Source organism: Acomys minous, assembly GCF_964271855.1.
Source record: "Acomys minous genome assembly, chromosome: 7".
Classification (NCBI taxonomy): Eukaryota; Metazoa; Chordata; class Mammalia; order Rodentia; family Muridae; genus Acomys; species Acomys minous.
Genome location: NC_140488.1, coordinates 96814082 through 96833568, shown reverse-complemented (window position 1 = coordinate 96833568; position 19487 = coordinate 96814082). Strand labels below are relative to the sequence as shown.

At 35.7% G+C, this 19487-nt stretch overlaps 1 protein-coding gene across 2 annotated transcripts; it reads right to left on the bottom strand.

Moving 5' to 3' along the window:
* Positions 1-165: 165 nt before the first annotated feature.
* FANCB (FA complementation group B) lies at positions 166-19409 on the bottom strand. 2 transcript variants are annotated; one of them, XM_084790332.1, is made up of 9 exons: positions 19079-19409; positions 15172-16179; positions 12387-12539; positions 11287-11379; positions 7971-8150; positions 6794-6957; positions 1826-2256; positions 1477-1711; positions 168-862 (listed from the first exon to the last, which is right to left on the bottom strand). In XM_084790332.1, exons 2-9 carry the CDS (start codon positions 16108-16110, stop codon positions 451-453), a joined length of 2607 nt encoding a protein of 868 aa, XP_084646458.1. In that variant the 5' UTR covers positions 16111-16179; positions 19079-19409; the 3' UTR covers positions 168-450. The 2 variants fall into 2 exon arrangements, with proteins under 2 accessions (XP_084646459.1, XP_084646458.1); XM_084790333.1 differs by lacking the exon at positions 7971-8150 and having other exon boundaries at positions 166-862.
* Between the last annotated feature and the right edge of the window lie 78 nt (positions 19410-19487).

Here is a 19487-nt window from a genome sequence, read left to right as displayed (position 1 = left end):
CACACAAAAAGAAAAGTCCCCAGACACAGTCAAATGCCACTTGCTTTAGAAAGTAGAAGCAGAGGGAGACAAAATGACAGCATAAGAACTGATGCTCAAAAACAAAACGAAACAAAAAAAGAACTGACGCTCTACTCGAAATACTATATCATTCCATCAAAACTGACAATTGAGCTAGGATGTTGGCACATACCCACAAATTTGGTACTCAAGAGTTTAAGGCAGGATGATTTCTGCAATTCTAAATAAGACAAGTCTGGGCTCCATAATGCGTTCTAGGGCAGCCTGGATTACAGAATGAGGCCCCACATCAAACACAAAAACAGTAAAATAAAAAAACAAGACCCTAGGGATTATAATAAGCTTTAATCTTTATATTAACAAGGGATACCAAGGGAAACCAATACTTTATTAGTTAAAATATTTTAAATCAGGACATTTAAAGTGCAATTATGAATCAGCCAGATTCTTTACAATGAGGTCTGATTTTAACTGAATCTTAGCTAATGCTAAATTCATCTCTGTATAACTGTTGCCATTTATTTTCTGATTCAAGTCCTTTAGTACCTTTTCTCTCTGAACTTCTTGACCGTGCAGAAAGATTTTGGCATTTCTCTCTGCATCATCTGAGGAGGCACTCTTATTTATGATGCTTGTTTTATACTTAGACACAAACCCATCTCTAACATATTCAGAGGCAGAAGTAGAAAGAGAACAAAAGGTAACTAGCTCATCTTCCAAAGCACATGACAAATGATCAACTAAGAAATCCACTTTTCCTAATTTCAGATACTTAAAGACACATTTTTCAGGGAGAACTTTAATGAGATGGTCAAGACACTGGAACAAAACTCCGTGATTCCTGAAATAAAAGACAAACATAATGTGACACAATGGTCACATGCAAAATACTATAGCAATGACTTAATATTTATTCAGACACGCAAAGAACAATAAGATAAGATGCATATTTTCATTGATAAAATTCTGATTATAAAAATGCATATGTCACTTACTAAATAACTTGGTAGCAATCAAGTTACTGGCCTGATTATGTATCTTTTGCTCAGTAACAATGGTAGCATCGTATTTACTGAAAATTCACTTTAGAGAAGGAATAAATTCTAAAATAACTACTAGGTTCCAAAAATAAGGACTAAAACAGAGACATTAATTTTCTATCCATTCAAGCAATACCACACCATGACTGTGACATGTCCTAGCACACAATTCTACACAGAGATTTTGTTTATTTTTGTTTTTTGAGACAGGGTTTCTCTGTGTAGCCCTGACTGTCCTAAAACTCACTCTGTAGACCAGGCTGGCCTCAGACTCACAGAGATCCACCTGCCTTTGCCTCCTGAGTGCTGGGATTAAAGGCGTGCGCCACCACTACTGCCCAGCTTTGAGAGACTGTTATTAGACCATTCAGATACATGAACTTCTCTGAACTGGTTTGAACTGGTTGTACATTACCTGCAATATATTGTTAAATTTCCTTCAAATGTTGTTCTTTGCTCCCAGAAAAAGAGTGCTCCACAATTTTGTAGCTTTTTATAAAGGTATATTTCTCTACATTCTTTGATTCTTTCACATTTCATGTGTTTCAAGAGCCATATCTTCATTAAATTTGGGGCATGGGTAGGTGATGTGACACGAAAACAATACTTTTGCAATACTGCAAGAAGTGAAAAAAGATCTTCCATATGTTCTACAAGAAAAACAGATTACAAGTTCTAGCCTTAAAGTCTTTCTACTACCAACCATTTTTCAAAATCTTCTGATTCAATTAAGCATACAATAAAAAAATTACCCCTCAAATTACCTATTGATTTCTTCTTCGGGAATGCCAGTAGGTGGTTCTTACTAAAAAGATCTTGTAGATTAAAATCAAGGTTGCCACATACTATATAATCATGCACAGTATTTTTATCATTATCTCTGTCACTAATGTTTAGCAGCAAAGTGCAACACAATTTGTTGAATACTAAAAGTGGTGAAAGAGACGTTTTGGCAGTAATTATGTGTGTAGATTCTGCCTTAGATGATTGTCCACAAAGAGAGCTTTCTTCTTCCTTGCTACCAGAGGTCAACTTGATCCTTTTGAGCTCTGGTCCTGCTTCCCCTGGCATCAAGTATGCTTCTGGTAAAGAATTCATACTCAAACTAATCACCTGACTTTGACACCTCATAAGGTGAAAACTGGACTTGTTGCCTGGATCCATTATCAGTGATAAAGTCATTTCACTAGGAGATCTGTGAAAAAACATAAGAATTTCATTTATTCTACATGTTCTTTTTAAAAAATCAAATGAACGATTACATGCTTACAAACAACAAAACAGTTATTCTGTCGTTGCCTAGGAAAAATAATTTTAATACTTTTTTTTTAAGGGAGATAACATGAAGTTGGGTGAGTAGGAAAATCGAGGTAAATCTAGGAGATGAGGGAGGAGGTTTAATATAATGGAAATACATTGTATGAAATTACCAAAGAATAAACAAAATAATACTAAAAAAACAAAGAAAAATCACTTATTTTTAAGTTCTAGTATGAATTTAGAATAAAATAACTTTGAAAATATTTCTGTCTTACACTTTCCTGAGGAATTGAAAATCTAACTTTTAAATATAGATTATTACTTATAGAAGTTCTTCTCTGATTGATGTTTCTCACAATTTACAACTATGTCTCAGGCTTACCTAGGCACATTCCAACTCTTGTCAGGATGAACAGGGAATAGTGATCTGCCCCAAAGAGTGGCATTTTGCTACCTACTGCATCATACTGAACATGATGCAAAGAACTCTGAAGTATGAACAGAATTTTAAAGAAACAACTTGTAATAATCATAGTTGACATTTTGATTCTGTAAATACAATATAAAGGTTGTAAACTGAAGAAAATGGCAATTTTGTTGGTGTGACTGAGAACTACATTTTCAGCAAGGGGGAGAAATTGAGATACAAGACTGATAGCAATAGGACTATGAAGCTTTTACTCCGAATTTAAAGCATCAGCATGGACTTATGCTGGGCTTTATCAGTAAGAATGAAAACCCAGCCAAATCACTATGAATGTAACCTTTATAGAACTCAAGATTGTCACATGGTTCTCTGTGCTGTGTGTAGCTTGTTTTATGCATGTGAATAAAATAAATGTATATTTAAAAAATAAAATTAAGAAGCAATTGGGAGCAGGTGATTTTTATTTTTGTCTTTAGTTTTCCAAGTAATAGCTCACTTCAATTTTCATTATTTTTGGATAATTATTACTTTACCATTGTCATATGTAAATAAATTAATAAAATATTATTAAAAGTACCTATAAAAGTATATTCAAAACTGGAAACTTGTTCCTGAAATGACATAGATTTATATTATAATCCTAGATTGTTGAGCTATCTGCCACGTGATATATTTGCATACTTCACATTCCTTTTAACCATATGTCTTTTGTTCTATACTGTTTTTTTTATAATAAAGCAATATGATTTGGTTTAAAATTTTAAGAGAAAAAAAGACATGGAGTCTTGCTTTTAGTTAGAAAAGTATGGCATCTAAATGTATAATTACATTTTTTATAAGTAAAGAATATATATTGACCTGACACCATAGCTTCCAAATCACCATCAAGTGTTCTTTTCATTCTGAACATCCCTATGCTTTTTTCCCAGAAAGCTTGAACACAAACTCTGAAGTCCCTATATTTAAATTCTCTTTGAATGCCTGTACAGAATTTCCTGCCACCTTTCAGTGATTGTTTCATGGTTCTTCTTGCTGTAGGTGGTTTATTGTATAATGTAATAATATAAATGTATATGTAAAAATTAAAACTAAATAAATAATAAAGAAGATTAGTTGTTTAGGGGTTAAGATGTTTTTAGGTCAAGATAGATGTTTTAAGCTGATAGAGATTAGGTAGGATAGGAAAGGTGTTTTCTCCAAGGTTGTCAAATACAACTAGCAAAAAAAAGAAAAAAGAATAAAGAATAAAAACACATAGTCAACCAACCAATCAAAGATAGCTCTTATCTCTGAATATCAAAAATACCGAAAAACAATAATCCACTCAGGTGTGAACAAGCACCAGGCTATGTCCAGGCTTTTGTTTGTAATCACAAATCACCTTAATGAAGGCTACAAGTATCTAACTACTGAGGAGCTTCTCTTTATAAGATTATTCTGGCTGATAAATCCCAAAGCATTTTTCCATGCTTCCCAGTGGAGGATGGCTCTATGTATTAAGTACACACCTAGTATAACTCCACCTCTAGCTCTAACTTCTGATATAGAGGAAACAAAGGTGACAGTGAAAAATGCCAAATGACACCATAGGATGAACTCGGCAAAGTCTAGCCCATAAAGCTTTACAGGGAAGCATGCTCACTTTCTTCAAAATAGGCATTACGATGAAAAACAACATATATGCAAGAAAGAAGTATATACAAATTATGGGGCTGTATACACAGTCAAATCTAATTTATAAATATTATGTGGCCTATGTTTTTATAACTTTGAATTCAAGACAAGGGGTGAATGTGAACATTACCCAGGGGAATTACTGTTAATTTTTGAGGATGGTAACCTAACACAAATGTAACATTTTCACTCTCCCCCCTCCCGCCTCTCCACTCCCATGTGTGTGTGGGGCTGTGTGTGTTGGAGTACTTACAGATGACATACTTTTGATTCAGAGCAATCTGGGGGGCTATGAATAAATGCACTATATATATATATATAATTAACAGTGATTTGATAATTTTTTGAATATTATTGGAACTGAATAATGAGAAGATGGGCTCACCATAATATTTGGCATGTTGAAAGTATCTTAAAAGTAATTATGTCCAGCATATTAAGGAATAAACATTTGGAAATTATGAGACAATAAAAATTGATCAGATAAACCTATAAGGGGGCAAATAGAACAAATACACATTTTAAAAAATGTGAAATGCAGAGACTAGAATAAACAGTTGACTGGAAAACTGGAGATAAATTGAGTGAACAGACTAGGTCAGAAGATACAACCTAGGAGTCACCAAGATGAACAAAAGGTATGAAGATGGGTTGAGAAGCATAGGACACAGAGTCAACAAGCCGAACACCTTTCTGAACTACTGTTAAAAGTCAATTCTTAGAGCCTAATGAAGAATATAAAGAAATACACATCTAATCATATCATGATGAAGTAGTTAGAAAAAGAATAGTAATACATGCATACAATAATAAGAAAATGAAGAACTAGAAATTTAAAAAGTAGGAAACCATTCAAAGCATACATCAATAAATCAAAATTATTCAACTAAAAAGTCTAATAAAATAAATAAAATCCTGGTATAATTGTTCATGAATACATACAAGATTTAGAATGAAAAACTACTGACAAAACAGCTGATAAAATATTTCTAAGTATCTTAGCATTAAATTACTAGAGAATATAAACAAAGGTTTTTAAAATCAAAATCTGAGTTATCTATAACTTTTAGAGAAACTGATCACAGTTAAAATTCATCTCATGAAAAAATCCTAGGCGTCAAGTGATTTCCATATCAGTTCGACCAAATGTCAAAGCCCACATAATTCTGATTTTATATAATCTTCCATAGAACAGGAAAAAATAGCTCTAGCTTTGTAGGATGCTGAAATGACCGGAAGGATGACCTGAGCCTAGGAATTCCGGCACAGCCTAGGCAACACAGCAAGACTCAACAGGAATAAATAAATGAACAAAAGAAAACTTGTTACAGCTTTGGGACTAAAACCAAGAAAGTATTATTGAAGAAAATTTCAAGCTAACTTCACTCATGTTCACAAATGCAAAAGATTCTTGACCAAACATTAGCAACTCAAATCTACTATCAATGCACCAAAACTATATAATGACTTTGGGTTAATAAAACTCGGTATTGAAAAACTTGTATACTGGAAAAACGATTCACCTAACACAACACATGCAACAAAAAAAGCCCAGACCCTAATGATTGTTCAGCTTAGGCTCCAGACTTAGATCTTGTCTCAGAAAACAAAAAGAAACTCACTGAAGCAAGATGAAGTGGAGAACTCCATTCACTAGGTAAGTGGTTTGAACTCCATACTGTTACAGTAGTCTGATAGACCAGCAGAGTCACTCCAACTCATTCTTTGTCTGTTTGCACATTTGTGGTTCACTATTTTGGGGGAAAAGCTTTTTGCTAGGCTGCAGACAGCACGGATAATTATTTCCCTATCCATGATTTCTAGGCCAGATGAGAAAAATCCTCTTTTATCAGAAACTGTTTCTAACTAAACTTTCTCCAATCCATGCTAGTCAAAAGTTTCTACATGGCCCTCATTCTTCTCAATGCTTTGATTAACAGTTCCATGTGCTGTTTAATTATCTCCACCCTGAGCATCCTATCTTAATGTCCTAGCTGTCATGCTCTTCAAGTAAACTCAATGCATTTGGATAAAATGGGTATTTGTAGAGCTCTGCTGGCCAAGACACACAGAGGTAGTAAACAGTAGAGACATAGCAAGTATGAATCACAGTGTGATAGACAAACCAAATGGCAAAAGCTCAGTATGAAAACAAAGAGCTCATTAAAACTTTTTGTACTGATTATATGTTGAAATGAAACTTTGGGTGAAAGGCATCCAATAAAACACTGAGATTAATTCCATTTGCATGTATTCAATTTTTAATATGGCTATTAGAACAATTAAAGTGACACATGCTTTGCATTAATTTCTATTAGACAGTACAGCTATACAGCATTAATGTAGCATCATTACATTAAAATTTACTTACGTCCTCAAAGATGTGACTTTCACTCCAACAACTAAGTCATCATCTAGTATACGACACCATGTCTGCTCTACAATATGTTCTGGCTCCGGAAAATTGTCTGATAACTTTTCTTCAGGGGTTCGGACACTGTTTTCATCTTCATCACAGAAAGGAACAAGACAGTCCTTCAAGAAATAGGTATTAAGATGAGTGACTACAAAAAACTGCACCGAACAAACCAAAATGTATATAAGAAAGATCAGCTCTGTGGTTTACGGTGTGATGAAGCATACCCAGCCTAAGACCCACAGAACACATCCTTCCCAAAATAGCTAAATGCAGCCCCACACATCTGTGGATGATTCTACTATATCAAATGTCAAAAGGCTGGACACCACAGACGCATTTTACAATAAACTAGGATATAATATAATAATAAATGATGAAAATAATATAACAAATATGAAGTTATAGGTTACAAATAACTTCCTAAAATAATATTCATGAAGCAATTATATACTTAGGTCAAGAATCCTGCCCTGAATGGAAGATTAGTTTCCAATACAGAGCCCATGGGGACATAACATCTGGATTTTAATAAAGTGTGATAATATATACCCCAAGTATAATGAAGACAATCCAATCTGTGACTTGCACTGAGCTCAAAATCTAAACTTCTACATTAATAAAAGTGATTAAATTATTCTTTTTTGGGTAGTTGATAGAAGTCTGCTGAAATTTAATTATTACTTTCCAGGTCATTCAAGTCATTTCCATAAACACAAGATTATAATAACAATAGAAATCTCAGTTAGGAAAAATAATTGGATTACTTATTGAGTCTTTGCTTTTCTGTCAAAATACCATTTGTACATCAATTCATTGGACCACAGTATCCTTTGTCAGTTGTATTATGTTCTACATTTTACAGTAAGACAAATGAGCTACAGAGGGATTAAATAACTTGCTTGAAGTCACATAGCCACAAAGTGGCAGAGCTGGGTTTGAACTGAAACACACTGATAATACATTGGCTCCTTAATCAAATGTTTTTCAATATTATGAAAGTCTAGCACTACCCTGTCACTCTTCTTTTCAGCCCGATACACAACATTTTCTACTTTGTTCTAATTTAACTCTAACAGATTGTACATTGTAGAATGATTAAGTGATAAAATAGTCACATGATTTGCTTTACCTCCTCATCACTTGGTGTGCTACCAACATTCCCATAAATTGAGTTTAGAACCTCGTCATCATTTGGCGCGCTATTGACATTCCCATAAATTGAGTTTAAAAGAGCCTTCCAAGAGTTTGCAATAAATGTATCCTTAAATGAGATATGCTGCTGAAATTTGTTAAGAAAAACAAAAGCTGCCTGTAAAATAGAAAGGAAAAAGTTGCCAGAGATACAATTTCAAATGAAACCGGAAGTAGCATTAATTCAGGAAGGCCCTGCTCCAGATAAGCGATTTGGAGAACACTTTCAGAGAACGGCTCTTTAGTTTCGATACTGTTTCTCTTAACAAAAGAAGTACATTGTGTTCACAGTAGGACACTGGAAGTAACTGCGATAGTTTAGTCCACAAGCTGAGAATCCTGAGACACTCTTACCCACTCCGCTGCTGAGTTAAGTAACCTGTATCACTATGAAGAAAACTGAGGCCTCCCAACCCCCTGGGGTAGGGGGTTGTTGTTGAAATAATTTGTTTCAAAAACAGTGTTCCGAAAGCACCAACATCCAGGATAGAAAATTTTTAATCCAAAGTTTGAAATTCTGTTCATATAATTTTTATAACAAAAAATTAAAGGTAACACACAATAATGTTCCTAATCTGTTTTTTTCCATCCTAGTAAATGCTACTAACAACAAAATCTACTGAATATTATTGAAGAAACCAACTTTGGCTCAGAACAGGGCATAGAGCATTACATCTCTTTTACTGGGTGAGATAATTAGATTTCAGCTCTAAGGTTGAAAAAATTGTGGAATTTGTAGTCTTGTCACTGAACTGACAGAAGATGTTTCATTTAGATAGACATGTGAGGCTGCTTAAATATTAATACAACAGCCAATAAAATGTTTTTCCATATTTAAAAAACTTTTTGGTTCCTTTTTTTAACTAAACTTTTTTTTTTAATCAATGACGGAGGGGGCAGACTGAATAATCTCTAACCTCATTACAAAAAGTGTGAATATTTTGAAACATCTCATGTTGGACTAGTTCCCTTGGCTTCATAGTGCTCACACTCCATTGCTCATATACTTGGTTACTTGAATTTTGCATAGGAGGGTATGTATCTATTCAAGGTGAGCTGAGTAAAATGAAACCCTCTGAAATTAACACTGGCCTCTGCCAGTTCTTTCTCCCATCATGTTCCCTGTGCTCTAGGACAAAACAGAAAATCTCTAGTTTAGAATATTATAAACTTTGGTTATTAAACCATAAAACTAACCCAAGCTCACTGTAAGAAATTTAATCAATATCAAAATATTCCTCAGCATTCTTCCTATACATAATCCTGTAGCCAAGAGGTGGCCTGCCTGTCCAGAATTTTCCCATGTATGTTAAGGACTATTTTCTTTCATCTCCTTACAAACAGAAACAAAACAAAACAAAAACAAAAAAAAGAAGAAGAAAGAAAGAAAAAAGAAAAGAAACCTGCTAAGACAGAAAGAAAGAAAAAAAGAAAAAAGAAACCTGCTCTAGGAACAAATTACCCTGCTTGATACTGAGCCTTGCTTTAATATTCCTTATTGTGAGCTCTACCATGCATACCCCAAATGTCACAATTTGGAAAAATCTCAAGTCTAAAAATGAAGTCAGCACACAGAAAACTTTATCCACGTAAATGGGCGTACTCCAGGAGCTGCCTGGGAGGCCTGAATAATCACATTTCTTTTCTATCCAGGAGGCAACACTACCCTGGACTCCTAGCATCAATTCCTTGTTTCTATGAATTTTACCACTTTTTCTGAATGTCCCTAAGGAGACTTTCAGTTTTTTAAGTTTTCAGAACACTTCTTAAATAAAATCATTCTGTACACACAGATTTTACAGTTGGTCATGCTGTCCCTAAGAGCTGTCTATCTTTCCTTTCCAGTGCTCTAAAGCACTCCATCCAATGACTAAAGTTCACTTTTGTGGGTGAGCTTTTGTGTTGTGTTTAGTTGTGGGCATTACAATGATATCAACATCTTGCCACATGCTTGCTAGTTTCTTCAAGGCCTGGGTACCCCACTCTCTTCCCCGCTAACAACTAAGTTGATACAACAGACTCTAGTTTTAGCTCTATAGCATCTAATCTTTCTGGGTCAGCAGATTTCATGATGTTTAAAATAAGTAGCAGAGGAATAGTTAATCTCTTCCCAGTTGCCCCAGGCTTTTGTCACATTGACAAAACAAAACAACAAAACCTAATGACCACAGGATCGGTGAGGGTCTTTCCAAAAATAATTAGCTAAAGGGACCAAGACTCACTCTGCATGTGAGGCTGCATCAGGCCACTAACCGAGGCATACTCTGCTTCATGGTTTCCATGAGCTATGCAGCTGTGCTCCACCATATGCCTACTGTCATGACAGATAGTCTGCCTCAACTTAAGGCCCAAGCAACTACGTCTGGCTAGCCAAGGATTGGAATCTCTGAAACTGTGATCCAAGGGAAATCTTTCCCTTAGAGCAGTAGTTATCAACATTCCTAATGCTACAACTCTTTAATATAGCTCCTCAGGTGGGGAGTTACTTCATAACTGGAACTTTGCTGCCATTATGAACCATAATGGAAATATCTGATATGCAGGATAGGTGGCAGAACCACTGCCTTAAATGTTACATTAGGGATTTTTGTCAGTAATGAAAACTAATACCATGTAACACAGCTGGTATATTTAGCTAAAAACAATAATTTCATGGTCTATTGAAGAAAGTCTCATCTGTACTGACCTTAAACTCTTGGTCCTCCCAATTGCTAGGGTTATAGGCATGTGCCACTATGGCTGGCTTTTATTTAAAAAAATTATTAGGGAGGATAGGAGAGTAGAGTGTTACATGTCGGTTAATGTGCTATAACCTCTAAGAGACATACGGTGACACACTGATCATATATACTAGAATGCATCCAAAACTAGGTTTCCTTTATTTTCATTCATATATCTTGCTAACCCTACTAAATAGTACTATCATTTCTAGTTATCATTTCTAGACAATATACTTATCTGTAGCACTACAATAGTTTAGGCTATTGTTTCTGAGACAGGTCTTGTTGTATTGCCTAGGTTGTCCTAGAACTGTGTATAGACCAAGCTGGACTCAAGCCAAATAATTACCCTGCCCCAATCTCTCAAGCGCTAAGATCACAGGCCTGAAACAGCACCTTGGACCTTTATAACAGTAATAGTTTTATACAGTAGTGCCCAAAACACAGAACACCTTTCTTTCAATGTTATTTGCTTCAATTAGAACTCACTAATTAAAAAAAAAACAGAAAAAAAGAGCAAACAGAGACACTAACTTCTAATTGGGCTTCCAGGGCTGGAAGCACTAAATAATAATTTTCATGTTCCTCTTCAGCCAAAGGGTCTTCACTGCAATCCAGCGGCTTAGTCTAATAACAGAAAAGATCAACACAAAGTTTGAAACAAAGTGAAAATTCAGAGGATTAAAAAATGCAATCACTATCCCAAAGACAGTTCTTCATGAAAAAGAAATAATGTATTTTCAACTTCTGGTAACTACGCAAGTATAACCATGGTCCTACTGGTACCACCTAAAATTTGTGTACTGTATCCCAAAGCATCTGCATTACTTTCTACAAAACTCTAGAGCAAAGAACAAGCATCTTCATTTTACAAACACAAACATTTGAAGAGATCCTGATTCTATTCTCCTCAGATCTGAAACTTCAGGGAAAATCATTTCTCTGTATGATAAAGATTTCAAGATTGCTTCAATTCTTTCTTGCATTTTAAAGCATTTCTTTATTTTGGGGGTTGGGAGTGTTTCATAGCATGTGTCCCAGCAAGTATGTGGAGGTCAGAGGACAAACTGTGTGAGTCAGCTTTCTCCTTCTGCCATGGGGGTTTAGGCATACAACTCAGGTCATCAGGCTTGGCAACATGAACCCTTCCCACTGAGTCATCCCACAGTCACTGATTTCCTCTTTTAAGAAGTAGTTTCACTTTCTTTTATTCCTTAATCAATGCAGTATTATTTACTGATACAAAATGGTATTTCAGAAGCAACAATAAAGTTCACTTATAGCATTAGTGGCATTTGAGTGATCATTATAGTCTAATAACACAAGTTTATATAAAAAGCATCCTCAATTTCTATAACATTTGCTGAAAAGGACAACATATACATATAAAATATTCAGTCCATATAATTTAAAAATTCTAAAAATAAAGATAGAGCATAACTATTTAAATAGAGGAACAAGCTTTCAAGTATTAAAATGACTCTCTAATCTTTCTATATATATCATATTTAATAGAATAGATAATATATTTAGTATATTAAATATGTAATATATAAATGTTAAATATATCTGTTATATAGCTATATGTATCTCTATGTATATACTAAAACCTATACTATGTAAACAGAACTTACTGAATAACTTATTTTGACAAAATCTGTTATTGCAAATGAAGTCAGCTGATCTGCATTCAGAGAGTCCTCAAAAACGACCAGTACTTGTTCAGTTCCAACTCCAACAAAGTCATTTATCAGTACTAAGCTAAGTTCTTCCCACTTAGCAACAACCTGAAAGAATGGCAGTGTTACAGGAATAATACAGAAAGGAAAATGGTGAGCCAACTCAGAAGTCATTTTGTTTTATGCAGTTTTAATCTGTTAACTTCCTTCGTACAAATGCCTGATGAAAGCGGTAACATAAAAGCTAAAGACAAAGCTACTATGGGATGGAAAACCATAAGGAATTATGACAACTTTGTAAATACCAAGATATGTATGTCATATTTTATTAATATTATCTAGAGACTTTTACAGTCTGAATTTCTGTATTAAAATCTTACGATCTATGGACAAAGTCTAAACATTTCCCATAACTAAAAATTGGGAAGCCTAATATTTAGCATGAGTAAACCTCTAGTAAAGATTCTTTCTCTAGCATGGCTAGTTTAAGGATGACTCTATTTCCCATAAGCCTGGGTGGATATGCTGTTTACAAACAGACCAATTACCCAAGGAATTCAGTAATGGAGAGTAAGACAACCAACAGGTACATGTGTGAAGGCTTCTCAAAGCAGAATAAGCTCAAAAGGAACTTAACAGTGTGGTGGTGGAGGCATTGTTATTATCAGGGACAAGAAAAGGAAATGAATGAACCCATAATAGCAGGACACCTAGAAACATTCTACCTAAATAGAACAATCTGTTAAGTTTATAACAGAATGAGAGGCACTGAGTTTAAAATAGATTTCTTAAAGGTCCATAGAACTAAAGGTTGTTTAACACCACAAGTATCAGACTCCCTTCCTAAGGCAGAAGAGCTAAACTTCCGACTCAGAATCCAAGCAGCATAGACATGTCACCTGGATGACACTGGAAGGTGGCTTATACTTTGGAAGAATGTAAGTAAGGCACTTTAAGCTACATAATGAAATAGCAATCCTGGCCCTACAGGACTACTTTCTAAAGCTGTGATTCTTCACTTATACAGGGAGGCAGTTGCTCCAAAAATCCACATGCCTCCCCACAATGATGGGACATAATGAACTACAGAAAGGAGACACTGGCAATCAACATTTGTTTAACATGCTCAGCTCATGTTTAGGCAGTCATGTTGGTGAGATGTTTTGGATGTAGCTTCCGACATTCCTATGACATGTAAACATGTATGCCCAGAACATTACCATTTCAACTCAAAATAATCAATTTAGAATCAAAATATTTTACTGCATTTTTACTAAATCATTTTTTTTTCAAAGATGGAGTCTTATTAGTTCTGCCTTGTTAGGCTTATCAGTTCCCCACTGTTGGGCTCATAATGTGACACCATACCCAACCCTTTACTAGGTCTGAAATCTCAGATCAATGTAATACTTTTACTACAGTTTAACTGACTACTCACATTTCAAATACTCAATAACTCCATAAGGCTAGTGGCTATATTAGACAGTACAACTACAAAATATATGAAGCTCTTCTACCGAAAAGTACAAATATCTGTGCATACATGACAATGGCCTCAATTTTGAAATGTTCACTAAACAGATCCTTGTCAAAACTTGCAGAGAGAGTTTCCACTTGAGAGAAAGCCTAAGAGAAAATGTAGTCCTCTCACTGAAGTAAATATCTCTGGGGCTTGTGTGAAGGGCTTGTCTGGGAGCAAATCAAATTATTTGCTGACTTAGATTTTCATTATTTGTTTGAACTTATGCGTGTTTGTATTTTGCAAGCTACCAAAATTCCTTCCATGAATGGAGTAAAGTAAACAGATTCATGGCTACCACAAAGAAAGATTATTACTTTCTATACAGGGACAAAATTGCTATGGAAAATAATTTTACTATTTAATAAAGTATTCATTCTATTATCTAAAATATCTCCCAAAAGGCCATAAATAATCATAAATAGTAAAGCCCCAGAATTCAATATTAGGAAATGTTCCATTCCATTTTAAATACCACCATATTTACAGTTTGTTCTTAACTGCTAAGTATAATTGTTCAAATATAATTACTATACTTCCTCTACTTTTATATTACATTAATAAAAAGTATAGCTATACTAAAAGACAAATATAATTAGTGTTATACATTTATGCTTTCAAATGCAAAGTCTTTATGACTTCAAATACTAAGGACCAAAACCATTATCAGATAGAATACAGAGAACTTCAAGAAAGAAAACAATGAACAAATTAAAAATAAACAAACATAATAAAAAAGAAAGAAAACAACAAAAAACAATGAAATTTCTACAAAGACTAATTATAAAAACTGGATTAGAGGGTGGGACAGGGAGAAGACCAGGGAAGGGGGCTATGATCAGGATGTAAAATGAATAAATTTTTTAAAAATCTGACTTAGAAAATAGGAATGCTTAGAAAGTCTAAAAATAGTTGGATATGATGGGAACACAGGGCTGTAATCCAATCCTAAGATTCAGGAGACCAAGAAAGCAGAATGGAAAATTTAAAGCCAGCCTAAACTACATACTAAGACCCAGTTCTGATTCAAAAAACCAAAAAAAAAAAAAAAAAAACAACAACAACAACCAAAAACCAAAGCAAAACAAGACAACAATCAAAAATAAATAAATAAACACACACACACACACACACACACACACACACAGACACACACACAAGAAAAGAAAAGCCCAAGACTACCAACTGAACACTTTATTATAAGGCTGAGTAGCACTGTACCTTAAATTTCTTTTCGGAAACAGCACAAGCCTTGGATCTGAATGACACGATGAAAAATCGATTTCTTTTACCTGAGTCTAGAATTTGAACTGAACAAGGATCTAGAAATGGAAGCTGACATACTCTTACAGGAATGCCGTTCTGGAACAAGACGAGCTGATTCTTTTGTGTAAGGGCAATCAGAGACATTCTTAACTGGCTGTCGACCATCTCAGCTGCACAGACATGCACATGGGTTACTACCCTACTGTAAGCTAGAGGGATAAGGAACGTATTGCTTAGTAGCTCTTGACTTTGAAGAACATATGCACAAAGGGTGGAATCGGAAAATTCATAATCCGATTCTGAAAGCTTGTAGGTACATTTAGCCTCGGGTGGTTCTGCTAGCCCCAAAAAAATGACACCAAAAGTTTCAATCTCACCTATCCACTCGATAGAGGAAAGTTTAACTGTTATGCTAGTAACCTTCCCAATTTGGGAAGAGATATAGAAGAATTTGTTGAGATATTGCCAAAAAACTATAGGGCCATCAAAGATCTTTACACTCTCATCCAGTGCATGATTGAGTTGAAAACTCAAAAGTGTGTCAAATTTGTTAGGACTGTGAAGAAATAGTATGTAATATTTGAAAGTGTTACTACTGTAGTTCCTACATTGTATCAAAATACAAGGAAGTTTAATTCTAGTTCGGAAATCTGATACACAGTTACAACACAGAATTTTTAAATCAGAAGCTTTTTCATTAATGTTTAAAAAACCAGTGGAGGTCAGCACAAATGTACTCGTTTCTCTGTCAAACATCATCCTTTTGACATATAATACGGATGATTCTCTAGGCGTTGCAAAATCTTCTTTGGACAACTGAAAAACAAGGATTTCCCCATTATAGCCCAAGAACTTTGCTTGCTCATTAAATGGCATTGCTTGTTTGCAAGTCATTCTAATACATCAAGTCTTTGTGTTGATCCAGTTCCAGATGCAAATGGATTCCAGTTGGGGCCTTTAATCCTAAAGAAAAAAAGGAGAGCAAGAGAACAACTGAATGGAACAGGCACAGTAGAAGGCATATTTTGTTTGAAAAATATCACACATTTCATTATAAGTAAATATATTAAAACTTTTGATACAATTGTGACAACATTTTATGAAGAGAAGATCTTGCTTATATAATAGACCTTTGCTGACTTTAGCCTCATAATTCTCCTGCCTCTGCCTTGGGAGTGCTGGGACTACAGGTATGTATCATACATGTGATGTTGAGGTCATACTTATTTTAAAAATTCAAAGACTGTGCATAACTAAGTCAGAAAAGATCCCTGAATATGTTATCATCAGGGAAAGCTTTATTTAGATGTTAGGAAAGGAGTAAAGGCTAGCTGTACAAGCCTGCGCAAGCGGGAGGGCCAGAGTTCACTAAGAATAAAAGAGCCTGATGTAGGAATATGCCCTGTAATCGCTGCATTTCTTTGGTGAAATGGGGGACAGAGACAGAAGACCCTCCTGGAAGCCTACAGGAATAAGCCTGCAACATTCAAGGAAGCAGCAGAAAACTAGAGACTATGCTTCAGCCAGTTCTCTAGAAGACAAGAACACCAGAAAAATACCCTCTGACATTCACATGTGCACGCGCGTGCGCGCGCGCACACACACACACACACACACACACACACACACACACACACTTTAAAAGTACCTTGTGGCTAGAGGTGGGAGACTATAACTATAATCCCAGAATTCTGGAAACGCACTCAGGAAGATGGTGGGCTCCAGGCCACCCTGGGCTGGAGAGACCCTGAGAACATTAAAATATGACTTCAGATATTCTTTTGGACTCAAGGAATTTTTTTATGGGTTCTACTTCCCTCTGTATTACTGTCTTTAGAATGAAACTCAGTTAATCAACGGTTTACTTGTCTTAAAACTCAGACTTCCCTAAATATGTTGACTGCTGAATTAGGTTGCTTCTCACAGCCAAAGCACTTGGGCTCCTGTTTTCTAAAGACAATGTTTGTACAGGCTGCATGATAAAAAAAAACAGACAAAAACAAACAAACAAACAAAAAAACCTCTTAGGATAAAGTGTTAAAAATCTCCATAGGAAAAAAAAAAACAGAAATACATCTTACTTTATAACAGTACATATTTTTGTGACCTGAGGAAAACTATTACTAGTCAAAATGAATGAGGGAAGAAATGAGGGTTAAAAACAACTAACTATAATACCCAGAAGAATTAAATAATTGCAATCCATCATTTGTGCTTACTATCTTTGTGAAATATGATACACACTATTCTCATTTGAGGTTTACAACCATTCTCTCAAAATAAACATTCTTATCGTTCCTTTCTGTAAATGTGCACTCCTTCCTTTAATGAAGGTAAGCTATTGCAAGGGTGCAGCAGCAACCCATGCTTATAATACTAGTCAACAATAGTGCTAAGTTTGGGAAAGAGGTACTTTGCCTTCTGAGCCTAACACTGAGTTAACCACTGTTAACCTAAGAACAAACTGCCTATGGGAAGGCAGTGTGAGAGAACGGGTAAGATCACTGTAATCAAAAGGAACATCCTCTAAACTTAACGAACATATAAAGATGTTGTTCTTTCTCAATCAAGTGGCTAGACAGATGGAGTCACTCTTTTAAGTAATGACAAGTCATGGGATGAAACCAAAGTACAAAAGCACAGAAATCACAGAATGGTATGGCTGCATCTAAGTGATGCTATTGACCGGGAATGAGGAACAAAGTTCATGATTAGGGGATAATTAATAAGAAACTTATGGAAGAGAAGGAGTGATGACTACAGAATTTAACCTGTCAATAAACTGAAATGTGTATCTTTGGCAACTGTATTTCTACCCTAACCTCAGAGAAACAGACCCACATAGGAAAGGATACTACTACTCTAAAATATACACAGCACTGTTACTTGCAATATAAAAATTAAGTTTTGAATGAGTACCAGTAAGAAAATTAGCAGAATAACACACTAAAGCTAAAAGGGATCTATTGCTTATCAGGAGGGTTGGATTTTAATAAAGAATATGGATATAAAAGTAGGGAAGTGGAGGCTAGAGGAGCTTTTAGTTGAATCTTTTAGGAAAGTTTTCAAACAAGTTTTTAACAATGTATTCAATGTTTCCCACAAAATGTAAATATTGGAAACGCTGCGGGGAAAGATACTATCTTATTATGGTGAACTAGCTACATATGAGGAATATGAAGGAAGACTTGCGTTGTCTTTTTTTTTTTTTTTTTTTTTTTTTTGTGGAGGGGAAGGGCTGCTTGGGGTTGCAGTCCCTAGGGAAGCGCTTCCTACAGTTTACAATAAAAGTAGTCTTCAGTATTTGTCAGTTTTTAAAATGAAGGCAGTACTGTTATGTGCAACTAAACCACCAAACCTAAAGTTTGTTCCGTCCTTTATATAGCTAAGCTTCTACCAGATTTTGGCAATGTTTGCATTTTACCCTGGAAATGTACTGTGACTTGTCCTGCCAGTTTGGCAGCATCCCTGGCTTTTAACCACTAGAAATCAGATACAGATAGACTCACATTCTTGAGCTGTGACAACCACAAATGGTCACTTACATGGCGGAAACAAGAGTCCTACCCCCACCTCGTTAAAGAGCAAGTACCTCATTATAGCATCTTTTGCTCTTTAACTTTCTATAACTACTTGAACTCAGAGTTCAAAGGCATTGCCTTGTAAGCGTCTCTCACACCACACACAAGAGTGGTGGTTACACCTCTAATCTCGGTCAGAGAGACAGAAACAGAAGCATGTCCAGACAGTTGAGGCCAAGCTGGGTTACAGAGCAAGTTTCAGGCCTGCCAGCACTATAACGCAAGGCATTACAACAAAAAAATCTTAACGTAAATAATTGCCAGATATAGCGAATACTCACAATCCAAATTATTAGCGACCGGTCAGGATTTAAAAAAAAAAACAATTCTTCAAGGCAGCCAAATCGCCATGCTCCAATACACCAAGTGACTCCAAACCTCCCGCCCGCGCATTGCACGCTGGGACACCAGGCCCAATAGTAGAGTGAAAAACTCAGCCGGCAAAGCCTGAGGGAGGTGGTTGCCAGAGGAGACCAGAGGGGGCGGGGCCTCCCAGGGGTGAAAGCGAATGGCCAGCTGAGCTGTCAGGGCTGAGCTTCAGGGAAAGCATGAGAGTGCTCCAGGCTGCTGGAGGCGGGACAGCACTGCCAGGAGGGCGTCAGAAGGCGTAGTTTCTCTTTAGAGAAGCAAGTGGGAGCCGAGCAGAGCACTTATTCCCGCCTCTGCCCCCGGACAACACTATGGGATTGG